This window comes from Mandrillus leucophaeus, unplaced genomic scaffold, assembly GCF_000951045.1.
Source record: "Mandrillus leucophaeus isolate KB7577 unplaced genomic scaffold, Mleu.le_1.0 Scaffold116, whole genome shotgun sequence".
Classification (NCBI taxonomy): domain Eukaryota; kingdom Metazoa; phylum Chordata; class Mammalia; order Primates; family Cercopithecidae; genus Mandrillus; species Mandrillus leucophaeus.
This window is the reverse complement of record NW_012099876.1, coordinates 4,203,362-4,215,048: the sequence shown is the minus strand read 5'-3', so window position 1 is coordinate 4,215,048 and position 11,687 is coordinate 4,203,362. Positions and strand designations below refer to the sequence as shown.

General features: G+C 40.4%; 1 protein-coding gene across 5 annotated transcripts in view; it reads right to left on the bottom strand.

The window, feature by feature from the left end:
* SNAP25 (synaptosomal-associated protein, 25kDa) overlaps positions 1 to 11,687 on the bottom strand; it is an 87,594-nt gene that overhangs the window by 24,549 nt on the left and 51,358 nt on the right. For 4 of the 5 annotated variants that reach the window (XM_011998689.1, XM_011998699.1, XM_011998716.1 and 1 more), the window contains 2 exons: positions 6,611 to 6,745; positions 4,451 to 4,492 (listed from right to left, as the gene is read on the bottom strand). In XM_011998689.1, coding sequence (XP_011854079.1) covers positions 4,451 to 4,492; positions 6,611 to 6,682 — 114 coding nt within the window. In that variant the 5' untranslated portion in view covers positions 6,683 to 6,745. The remainder of the gene's footprint in view (positions 1 to 4,450; positions 4,493 to 6,610; positions 6,746 to 11,687) is intronic. The other variant, XM_011998723.1, reaches the window with a different exon arrangement.

Genomic DNA, 11,687 nt, shown 5'->3' with positions numbered 1-11,687 from the left:
CCTCCCTCCCTGCCTCCTTCCTTCCTTCCTTCCTTCCTTCCTTCCTTCCTTCCTTCCTTCCTTCCTTCCTTCCTTCTTAGTGTTTATTGAGCCTCTACTCTGCCCTAGGCACTAAGGATAATGGGTAGATGAATAAATGACTTCTCAAATGTGTTCCTTTGTGTGTGAGACAATTTGGTCAGGAGGGCAGAACCAGGATCTGGGAGTCATTACTTCTGAATTCTAGACCTATCTTCATAACGCTAGTGCTCTAAAGTCACCTGTTCTGTGTCTCAGCTGTCAAATGGGGACAGTAACTCTTCCCTCATAATTTCTCACAGTAGTTATGAGGGTAAGATGAGCCTCAGAGGGTCCAGCCTCTCAAGGTTCACCTCTATGGGAAGCTGACATCTCCATGAGTTCAGGAAGTAAGACATTGAGTAGAATCTCAATCCACTTAGAATGAGCTGCTTTGTTTCCTTAGATCCCTTTTTTTTTTTTTTTTTTTTTGTGGAATTCTCAAAGAAAAATAATGATTGTAAGAAGTGCTGGTGGTAGAGAAGTGTGATGTGTAAGAATTTACACTCTGAAATCAGGTAAATCTGGGTTTTAACTTTATCTCTGCCATTTATACCTGGGTGTCTCAAGCAAGCTACTTAACCACTGTGTACCTGAAGTTCCTCTACAGTAAAACAGAGATTAAAGTAGAAGGAAGCTAACAAGGATTAAATTAGATAATGCACATTTGATGATGATGACAATGATAGCTCCAAGCACAGTACCTGGCACATGTCACCTTGGTACATGTTAGAACTTGCGTTTGGCGCCGCTGTTTTGCTGACAGCTTCTATCAAAATAACTAGGTTGCTTTTGGGGGGAGCTAGAAGCTTAAGGAGATGGGCAGGGATAGAGATATGATTTCAGGGAGGCAGAATATTACTTTCTCTTATTCCTTAAATAGTATTATGTTTTAGTAGCTAGGAGTGTGAGGAGGTGGTTCCATTTTTATCTTAGCTCAATTCTTAGTTTCTGTTTGAGATTGCTGGGAAAATCGCCTACCTAAAAACAGGGGAGTTGGAGATATGAAGGATTACTTTTTCTTTTCCATTTCTTTCTTTTCTCTTTTATTTATCTATTTTAATTTTTTTTAAAAATTTTCCAGATGAACTAAGACAATCTTTATAGAATGTTTCGAATCTTTCTTTTGCCATTCTGAGATGCTTTCCCCTAAGTCCAAAACATTTGAACTAAAACTAGAACACTCCAGGTATTCTCTCCAAAAGACCTCATATCTGCATGTTTGAAAAGGACCCCCCAACCTGATTTTTTTCATTTTTAGTGGGAAGTCTGGCATACACCGCTTTAGAATGCTTATTCTCTTCGCATGGCCAAAGTGTCTTGAAAGATAAATTGGCATAAAAAGAAGGATGCTAAAACATTCATGAAATATTAGTTGTGCAATAACCACTCCATGAAAGCTATGTGGTGCCTCTGAATTGGCCTGCCCTAAGGCTGTGGGGCTTTTCCTGGGCTTAGTTTACATAGCCCAAGGCATTGATGTGCAGACTCCATTTCCTGCAGTTAGCATTAGCAGAGTTAACTTTTTTCCTGGAATTAAATATTCCCTCCTTGAGGATACTTTAATGAGTCTCTTACCAGAATCAGTTGTTCCCTCCCCTGTGCACCTAAGGCAAATATGGCCTTGAATTTGCAGAGCTACTTACATATCTGTTTCCCAGCAAGACACCAATTTACATCTTCCTTCCTTATCCCCAGAGTTAGGCATTCTGTGAATATTTGTTGAAATGCATTCACCAAAAGAAAGTTCCTAACTCCAGGCTGAGAACAAAGTGCTACATGATTTCTAACCTTTTTACCTATCTATGGCATTCATTTTTTCTGAACTTTCTCCACTCACCTCTGTGTAGTTTTACAGTACCCTTGAAATGCTGATAATGATGACTATTAAAAAGCAAGGCCCCACTCCTAACCACGGCTACGCCCTGGAGTGTATTAAGGATGGTGTAAAGTTGTATATTCCACTGAAAGTGAGATTGTTTGCCTTAGGGAGACTTCACAAGTTTAGTAACCTTTCCTGTCTTTGAGACTGAATTTCAATAAGGATTCAGCTCAATTGAAATTATATGGCACTGTCAAACCTTGGGATCATGAGTAAGATCCTGATACTTCAATCCTCAGGTTTTCCAAATGATTTCTGCCCTTGATGAATATTTAATACAGATTCTCTTTAGCGAACACCCTTTTTGATTGAAAAGCAGAATATCATCTAAATAACCAATGTCCTAGACATCAGGATGTTTGACCACAAATATAAAATAACCCAGGAGGAAGTAAGAGCAAATCAATCTACTCTAATAACACTTCGCTCACAATTTCCTGAGCATGGAAAGTCTAATAGCCTCCTCTCATTTATTAGAGGCAGGAGATAGCTTCCACCTCTTTTGCTCCTTGTTCTAGGATGTAGCTTCATGCTTGATTGAAAACTGCTTTAGGAGAAACAAAAACATACGATTTGAGAATCCTACTTCAACCAATAAGCTTTTGAGAGATTTTCCCCTAGAATAAATTAGAGCAGATACTCATTTTTGAAGACCGGCCGACATGGTTTGCAGTTTAAGAAGATACATGAAAAAGTGACCATGTCTCAGACTCTTGATTTGTAAGGGATCAGTTCAAGGTGTGCATTCTGATTCATTTGTTCTTCTCCTTTCCACGGTCTAGGCAGCATTTCAACATTGCACAGGCAGGCAAATTAGTGATAGTTCTGATATTTCAGAAACTTACATCAGATGTGCACACACGTAAGCAAAAAAAGAAAAATGAGATCGGAGGCTCTGGTTGAAAGTCATAAGGATGTATTATGATAATGTAAGAATATACAATCAAATAAATATCTCGGTTGACTTCTGGGCTCCCTTCAGGTTAACATCAGAGCTCATGTAGGCATATCACTAAGATGTGCTTCTTTCATTTTTTTCTGCCTGAAAACTCGAGAGAGAGTAAGTCCATGCTAAGAGCCTTGCCTGCACTCCTAGATTTAGAGTATCTGCCTCCTTCTTCGTCAAGTAGTTCTGCATGAGCGGAAGCGTTCCCAGGACAGTGCAGATAAAACATTGCTGTTCGCTTAGACAGAATGCTGCTTCCCTGTGCTGAGGGCTTGCTTTGCTAGGGCTGCCTTCCCGTGTGGCCCATTTGTGCCACATTGCAGGCTTGAATTATCATTTTGGGGGATAACAGATTTTGTTATGTACGCCCTACTCTCTCAACCCCCGCCCCACCCACTTCCCCGGCTTCCTAGGGAGTGCATGCTTGCCACCTCCTTCCCACTCCTCCAGTGGCAGTTCACATTTAGCCATATCTCATTCCTTGGTGAGAAGCTGAAGCCACAGAAATAAGAGAAGGAAGACATTGCCTCCTAGAGTGTGAGAGGCGGCTGCCTTTCCTTTTACCCTTTGTAAAATTTATCTTTTCTTCCCTTTCATGTTGTTGCATGAGGGGAGTAGGCTCATTTAATCATTCTGCCAGAGAAAGCCCAAGATCTCTAAAAATGATAGTCACACATGAATCTATACACTGATAAGCAGTTTCAGAGCACAGCTAAAACAGCATCTCACTGAATAAAAACTATTAGGCTTGTTTTATTAGGTTAAGATAAATATAGTCCAACCCATTCTTTTTCCACTTCATCTCTCCCTTCGGGCAAGTTCAATTAATCCATTTATTCTGCTGGCCGACTGCTGTACTACCAAATTGGAATGAGTGAGGTTTATGATTCCAAGTGCCCTTTTGATTCCATTATTACTGTCTGCCCCATTTTACCCATTTAAAAATAGTTTGGGATTCATTAATCCTGCCTCGCAAATGGATGCTTAATCCAGACAGGAATATAGAAAAGCTTCTGTATTTATAATATTGGACTTGATATTTCCCTTTCTTAAAGGCCTTTGTATTTTTTTCGTAAATTTTAGTGCTTAACTTTAAATAGAACAATTTCTTAAAATGATATACCTATATGCATTACATATTTTTAAAAGTCATATATGTGGCTAAAGTTAGAACAGAATCTCAAGATTAGATGTAATTTATAGGCATCAAAATAATTACAAATAATATTTTATGTAGATAATTCCTTTGTATATTACAAATTGCTCTGATTTGCTTAAAGTGATACAATCTTTTGTGATTTCTTGAGAGCACTGACTTGGAAATTCTATTCTTCTCTGCTTCCCAGACTACAGAGGTAGCTTGGGCTGGGAAGGAGGGTGAAGGTGCCTTCATGGCTATCTGGCAACTTAAATACAGCATCTCCCTCATTCTGAGCCTTTCTGATAGGCTACATTCACACTGGAATCTACAGGATCATGGACTAAGGAAACATAATAGCAACTAGGAAAGGATATATCAGCATAAAGGATTTGTTTCTTTATCTTAAAATACTGTCACTTCTTACCTCTTCAACCAGTTGCAGCATACGACGGGTGCTTTCCAGCGACTAAGATTAAAAAAACAAACAAACACAAGCTTCATGAGTGCGGGATCCAGAGGTCTTGGAAAGTCAGAAATACTGTATTTACTTGAGAATCACAAAGGGTCTCTATCACATATTCTTTTCAGTTGGCAAGTGAAACACAAAATGTCATTACGTTTTCGAACTCTTTCCTATCAGGCTTTTTACATGATCAGATTCCCTAAAGCAATTATATTAAAGCTTATATTCATAAAATCAAAACCATATGAAGCTGATCTTGATATCAAAGACAAAGTAATCTGGAGAAGATAATTTTGCATGCTCAGAATGCATGAAAAATTATCTCAAATACTCAGAGGATTAATTTGGCCTCCCTGGGCCAGGAATATTAAATTTTAAACACGAACATAATTTTTCATGAATCGAGATGAATATAACATCAAGTTTCTTACAAAGCTCCTAGAAACACAATTGGAAGTTCTTATCAATACAAATTAAGTTGTCGCCTTAGGATGAAAAAAATCAAGCATGTTTGAAATGACTAGCCTATAGGAGACAGCTATAATAATTATCTTCATCCTTAGATAAGAAAAAAATGAGACAGAAAGTCTGAGCTCTGCAACAGTCCCCCAGGCACGGCGTTGTCATTTTTTTTCTCAGTTCTTTTGAAACGACTAGAATCCAACAACCAGTATGATTTCTCAAAGCTTTGCTTTTAAGTGACAAACTTATTTTGAACAAGATTCTGCAGGAACCTGAAGGATGTTAACTTCCCTGGAAGACCTGTCAGCTGGCTGCTTTTTGAAACAGAATGGCTGCAAGCAGCAGTCTGCTGGTAAAGGTTTAACTACTGGCTCTCTGGGAAAAATATACGGACACATACATGTATTCAAGGTTATTATTTTACTGATATAAAGGATGAATAGCACAACATTTATAAATAATAATAAAATATACGATACTCTCTTTATTATAAATTCCGCACAGCCAATTGATTCTCACAGAAAGCTTTTACTGATTTTTGCTGAACTCTTGTATCTATAGCTAACCATGTGATGAACCAGAGTAGTTCTGACATGAATGTTGGTTGGATATTTTCATTTATGTTAATGAGTAAGAAGAAAATGAAACAATGAAGACGTGTTGGAAATTTCTTCATTTGTGAATGACAAAAGGGATTTCTTTGCCTTAGAGAATCATAACTTTCAAATACTGGAAGATTTCCTCTTTTTGTGTTATTCATAGTATAATGGCTGCAGACATACATATTTCTAACTTTAATCTGCATTATTAATATTTTGTCCACTTTTTAAAGTCTAGGCAATCAGCAAAACAGTAAGTCAAGTCCTGATCTGCAGTATTTGCAGATTCTTGGGTTATAAATACTTTTACTCTGTCTGATTTTTAAATTTTCAAATATTTTTAGAGGTGGGAGTCTCTCTATGTTGTTCAGGCTGGTCATGAACTCTTGGCCTATGCGATCCTCCTGCCTCAGCCTCCCAAGTAGCTGAGATCACAAGTGCGAGCCACTGTACTCAGCTCTGCCTGATTTTAAGCTACAACTTCATATTACTGATCATGAAGTTGGAAAGATACATGGTGACACATTATTACACCTTATTTCCACCCTACAGATACAATGGATGGATCTCAAGATCCTGGATAATAGTAAAATGTGGCAAAATAATTAGGAAGTGATGAGGTCTAAGTGTTTATTACTTTTGATTTTAATATAATCTATCTAATTGTCAGTTTATATGATTCAATTTTAATAATGGCTGCATTTAGCAACCAGCTTGCAAAGTTCCTGAAAATGTTAACAATCTGTTCTTAGAACTGAACCTTCTCCAGCATAGCACTTAATGTAAGGCACCCAAAGACATTGCTTTCTTTACTTAGAGAACCTTGACTTCTCAAGATTTCTAGAAATTGAGAGTTACGGCCAAGGCATTAATTTGTATACAGGTTTTGTAATGAACTCATTCTGGGCTGCAGAAGGCTTAGCTGTATAGAAAATCAAAGTCATACTACTTTTTCTAAAATTGAGACATTGAAAGAAAGCCTTTCCTTACCTAAACCTGAAAAGGACAAACCACTCAGGCCTTCATCTTTTGCCTCCCTTCCTAGGTCTCCACTCCTTACCTCATCAGCCAACTGGTCAGCCCTTCGCTGCATCTCCTCCAGCTCATTGCGCATGTCTGCGTCTTCGGCCATGGTAGCGGTGGGGAGTGGCTGGGCGCCTGGGCTGGGGGGTCAGTGATGGGTTTGGCTCTGGACCTGGAAAGAAGTAGATTTGAAAATATGAGAGCTTATATATGTTCATATAGGTGTGTGCAAAGACCAGAAAATCTAAATGGCCCATATTCAGTCCACATGACTCAGTTTTCTGATCTGAAAGCCATGCTCAGACAGGGGTCAAGAGAATTGTGCTATTTCTCCGAAAGGTGCCACAAATACATACTTGCCAATTCTACCATGGAGATAGACATCTATCTACCTATGAAATATTTCTAAACAGACAAACTACCCAAGGGTTGGGAATGATGAGGTTGGAGGGGTGTGGTTTGGGGTTAGTGCACTTTTATCGTCACATTTATTTATTTATTTAAATAGCTCTATTAAGGTATAACAGATATACAGGACACCCCACATATGTGAAGTGGACAACTTGAGAAGTTTTGACATATGTATACGCCCAGAAAACCATGACTGCAATCAGAACAATGAACTTAGCCATTATTCCCCCAAATTTCCTACCCACCCAGTGGTCCCTGCCCTATCCCACATGTCTATGCCCAGAAAACTGCTGATCTACTTTCTTTTCTTTCTTTTTCTTTTCTTTTCTTTTTTTCTTTTTGTTTGTTTGTTTGTTTTGTTTTGTTTTTGAGACGGAGTCTGGCTCTGTCGCCCAGGCTGGAGTGCAGTGTCGCGATCTCAGCTCACTGCAAGCTCTGCCTCCCGGGTTCACGTCATTCTCCTGCCTCAGCCTCCCGAGTAGCCGGGTCTACAGGCGCCCGCCACCATGCCCGGCTAATTCTTTGTATTTTTAGTAGAGACTGGGGTTTCACGTGTTAGTCAGTATGGTCTCGATCTCCTGACTTCGTGATCCACCCGCCTTGGCCTCCCAAAGTGCTGGGATTACAGGCGTGAGCCACCACGCCCAGCCTGATCTACTTTCTGTCACTATACATTAGTTTGCATTTCCTACAATTTTATATAAATAAAAATCACTTAGTAGGTACTGCTTTTTGTCTGCCTTCTTTCACTTAGCATAATTATTTTGAGATTTATCTATTTGGCAGCATGTATTAATAGTTCATTCCATTTTTGTTGTTGAACAGTATTCCATTGTATTTAGAAGCATGTGGAAGCCAAAGGCAGAAAATCTTTCCTCTATTTCAGTTGTCATCAGAGATTGCCAAAAGGGCTTGTGTGAGGGTGAGCTGCTATCACTCCAAAGAGGATGGGTCCTTGGCCCTGAAAGGTGACCAGTCCATTTCTTGGCTACTCTCTTGAAATCCCACATGGTGCAAATGACGGGTACTAGGACTGAGTCCATTCCAGAGAGAGCCCTCCTTCCTCCTTCGTTCTCCAATATTTATTGAGCACCTGTAATATGCCAGGCAGTGTTAGGTACTAGAGATACAGTGATGGACAAGATAGCCAAATTCCCTGCCTTTACAGAATTCAGTCTAATTGGGAAGATGCAAGCAAAAGAAGGAATTAGATGATTCAGGGTGATTATAATTACATTAGGGGTCATGTCTGGTGTCATGGGTGCCCATGGGTTTGCAACAGGCCTCTCTGAGGAAGTCATGTCCCCAGGCCGTTGAAGGGAATGGGGTAAAGGGCCTGACGGGTAGGTATCTGAGAGGATGAAAAACTCTCTGTGAGTAGCACATTTGAAGAAGCCATGGGCTCTTGTCTTGCAGCTGAGATGGTCAACTGTGCACTTTATCCTCACTGTTGCATGGTAGAGCGTGATCTCTGGGAAACGGCTGTGCAGCCAGGAATTACATTTCTAGTTCCCATTGCAAGAAGTGGTGTTTTGTGGCTAGAGACAATCCATGAGTGGTAGTAGAACAATGTGTGTCCCTGTCAGTCTAAGGCAGTTCGGAAGCAGGTATTCTCCTCCCTCTCTTTCTCCTTCTGCCAGAAAAACGGAATCTTAAAGGATGGCTAAGCAATGAGACCATGAGACAGAAAGAACTTGGGTCCTCCATATCCCTGCATGGAGGAAAGTGACTCCTGGCCTGTAATACCTGAACTCTCGTGTGAGCAAACAATATATTTCTATTATGCTATGGAAAATGTGAGGGTTGTTTTGTTATAGCCGCCTGTGTTACACTAACTAGTAAATGTCTGACGAAACTTAAAATGGAACAGAAACATTGCATATGAGCATGATTTCCTAACCAAAAAATGTATTTGTGTTTGTCCTTCTATTGAAAACCGAAGCTGGGAAAGGAAATTAGATTTAGGGCCTTGGGACACTACCATGTTTATTATTAATATTATTTGCATGAGAATGACAATTACTTTTTGGAAAAACAAAAATGAAAATTCTGTATGAAAAAATTCAGGAACATACTCAATGGGAGGCAAGGGAACAAAAGTTCCCAGAGGCAGGTCCTGGATCTGATCCTGGGGGAGCAGGCTCTGCCATCTCGCCTCCCAGGTCCACGATTCTACTGCTTTCTCAACAAAGATGGAATTTTCTAGGCTTTTAATTTAGTACATATTAATATCACTTTCCAAATTTATTGCTCTTGTGAAAAAAAAAATCATACTATTTAGGGCTCTTAGATAGGAGGAATCCTAAAGTGAAACTTCTTTGGAGATAACAGGTTTCACAGGTCTCTACCCAGTGACTGCTGGGCAAAGCATCAAATATGAAATCAGAGTAAAACAAGAAATAACAAAGCTTCAGGGTTGCCTTATTCTACCACTGGCATTAAACAAATAATGGAGTAAGTTTATGTGAGGTTAGTTTTATGGGCAGTCATTTAATGACTGACAGAACATCTTACTATGAGCCTGCTAATTTTCAAATGCGTGTTCTGGCCACTAGAACATGTGCTCGTGAGATGATGTAGAGATGTGAACACTGTGTTTTACTTAAATACACGAGACTTTATTTCCATGTCTCCATTTTAGAAATTAGGATCTAGAAAACAGACACTGGAAGGAATTTACACCAAATCACTCCTGAATCTTAAGACGCACAGAAATGAAACTCCATTATTCCCAAGTGACAGGGGATTTATCCTCCAGAGTAAAGCAGTGGACCCGTGGGGAAGTTGAGTAGACTGTGGACCATAATTTAGTGGAGTGGGTGGATAAAAGCATTGGTGTCAGACAGATCTAGCTGGACTGTTGGCCCTGGTGTCCAGAAGCTGGGTGAGTCTGGGTAAGTTCATCGCCATCTCTAAGCTTTAGTTTTCTCAACAGGACAAACAATACCAATCTCATGGGGTTGTTGAGGGGAATAAATTACAGAAAACCTTGTTTGTAAAAAAGGATGTGGAGTTTAATATTCAGAAAGCCTCGCCCATTCAGGACAGCCCCACACACACCCTAGGCGAAGAGTGGAACAAACCCGGTATTTGTTAATCAGCTTGCCTCTACTAACGGCTGGGCACGAGGCATGTTGCTGTGGTGCTGAGCACCCGTGGAAGCTTGAAACCAGGGAAACCAGCAGAGTGCCTGAGCCTCCAGTCTCCAAGCAGCACCTCTCACAGGAGTACCACGAGGAGACAAACAAGAGTGCCTTCTGGCCCCGTGTTCCATCTTTACATTTTGCTGCTGGGTTCCTGGTGGGGGAAATGTCTATCTTCAGCCAAAGCAAGCCATTGACTTTTCCTTTTAACAGGCCAGTTTATTAGAAGGCAGGGGTCCACGTGCTTTCAGACCTGTAGTGCTATTGCTCTGTCCCAACTCCTTCAGGTCTATTTGCTGATGAATGTTTCTGTGCATGCTCTCTCTCTTCTCTCTTTCTCAATCTCCCTCTCTCTCGCTCGCTCTCGCTCTCTGTCTCTCACACACATACTCAAGTTTCCTATGTTTCCTTGGCAATCTCCTCTCAAAGTTATTATTCTCAGCATGTGAAGAACAGCTGTAGGGCGCCCTGGCTCCAAGCTGACAGCAGCCTATCTAGGTCTGGCTGATGGGCAGCTGGTGCCATGGCGGAGAAGCCATGTGGCAGATACCCTTGGTTTCATCACTTTCATGGTTCCCCCAGGAGCTCCCACACCTTTGTCCTGCTCTAAAACCCGGAGATAATGTCTGCGATTTGGGAGGAGGGCTGATGAATCCAATGGATCTCAAACACACAGAATTTCAAAGCTGAAAAAGCAATTCCCCCTCTTCTAATAAGAACGGCTGGAGAGTGGGCGCTGAGTGCACCTCCAGATCTTCTGTTGGGATGTTTATTGCTAGTGTTTAATAAATTGTTCCTATAAACCCCAAACTCATGCATGTTAGCATTCTAAAAGACAGCAGCTGAAGAGGCATAAGGATGTTTATTAATAGCAATTTCAGTAGCTGAAAGGATGTCAGTAGTGAAGTGGCATTTATGATCAAGGCAGCCTGTAATACATGCCTCATATTAGCACATTAAACTGCCATCTTGTGTGTTGCAGAGCAGGTAGAAAGATGAAACTAGGAAGCAGAGGAAAATAGGAAGAAAAGCCACTCAAAACTATTCCCCAAGGCTCTGATGTAAGACAACCTCCCAGTCTATTAACAGCCTAACAGTATCTAATTAATTATCTCAAATCACCAGTGCTTATTAGCAAAGGGTCTGGCCCCTAGTAAGGGTTCAATTCATGTTAACCGACATGGATGAACTATTCTGACACCCCCAGGTAGCATTCAGTGTTCCCAAATCAGCACTTTTCAAGGTGTGGTCCAGGATAGAGCTTCTGAAACCTCCCCCAGAGTCAGAATAAGCAGAAATCTTGTTAAAATGTATTGCTGGGCCCCATCCTCAGGGATTCTAATTCAGTTGGTCTGAAATGGGGTCACTGATTCTGCTCTTTCTTTCTTTCTTTCTTTCTTTCTTTCTTTCTTTCTTTCTTTCTTTCTTTCTCTTCCTTTCTCTTTCTTTCTTTCTTCCTTTCTTCCTTTCTTTCTTTCTTTCTTTCTTTCTTTCTTTCTTTCTTTCTTTCTTTCTTTCTTTCTTTCTTTCTTTCTTTCTTTCTTTCTTTCTTTCTTTCTT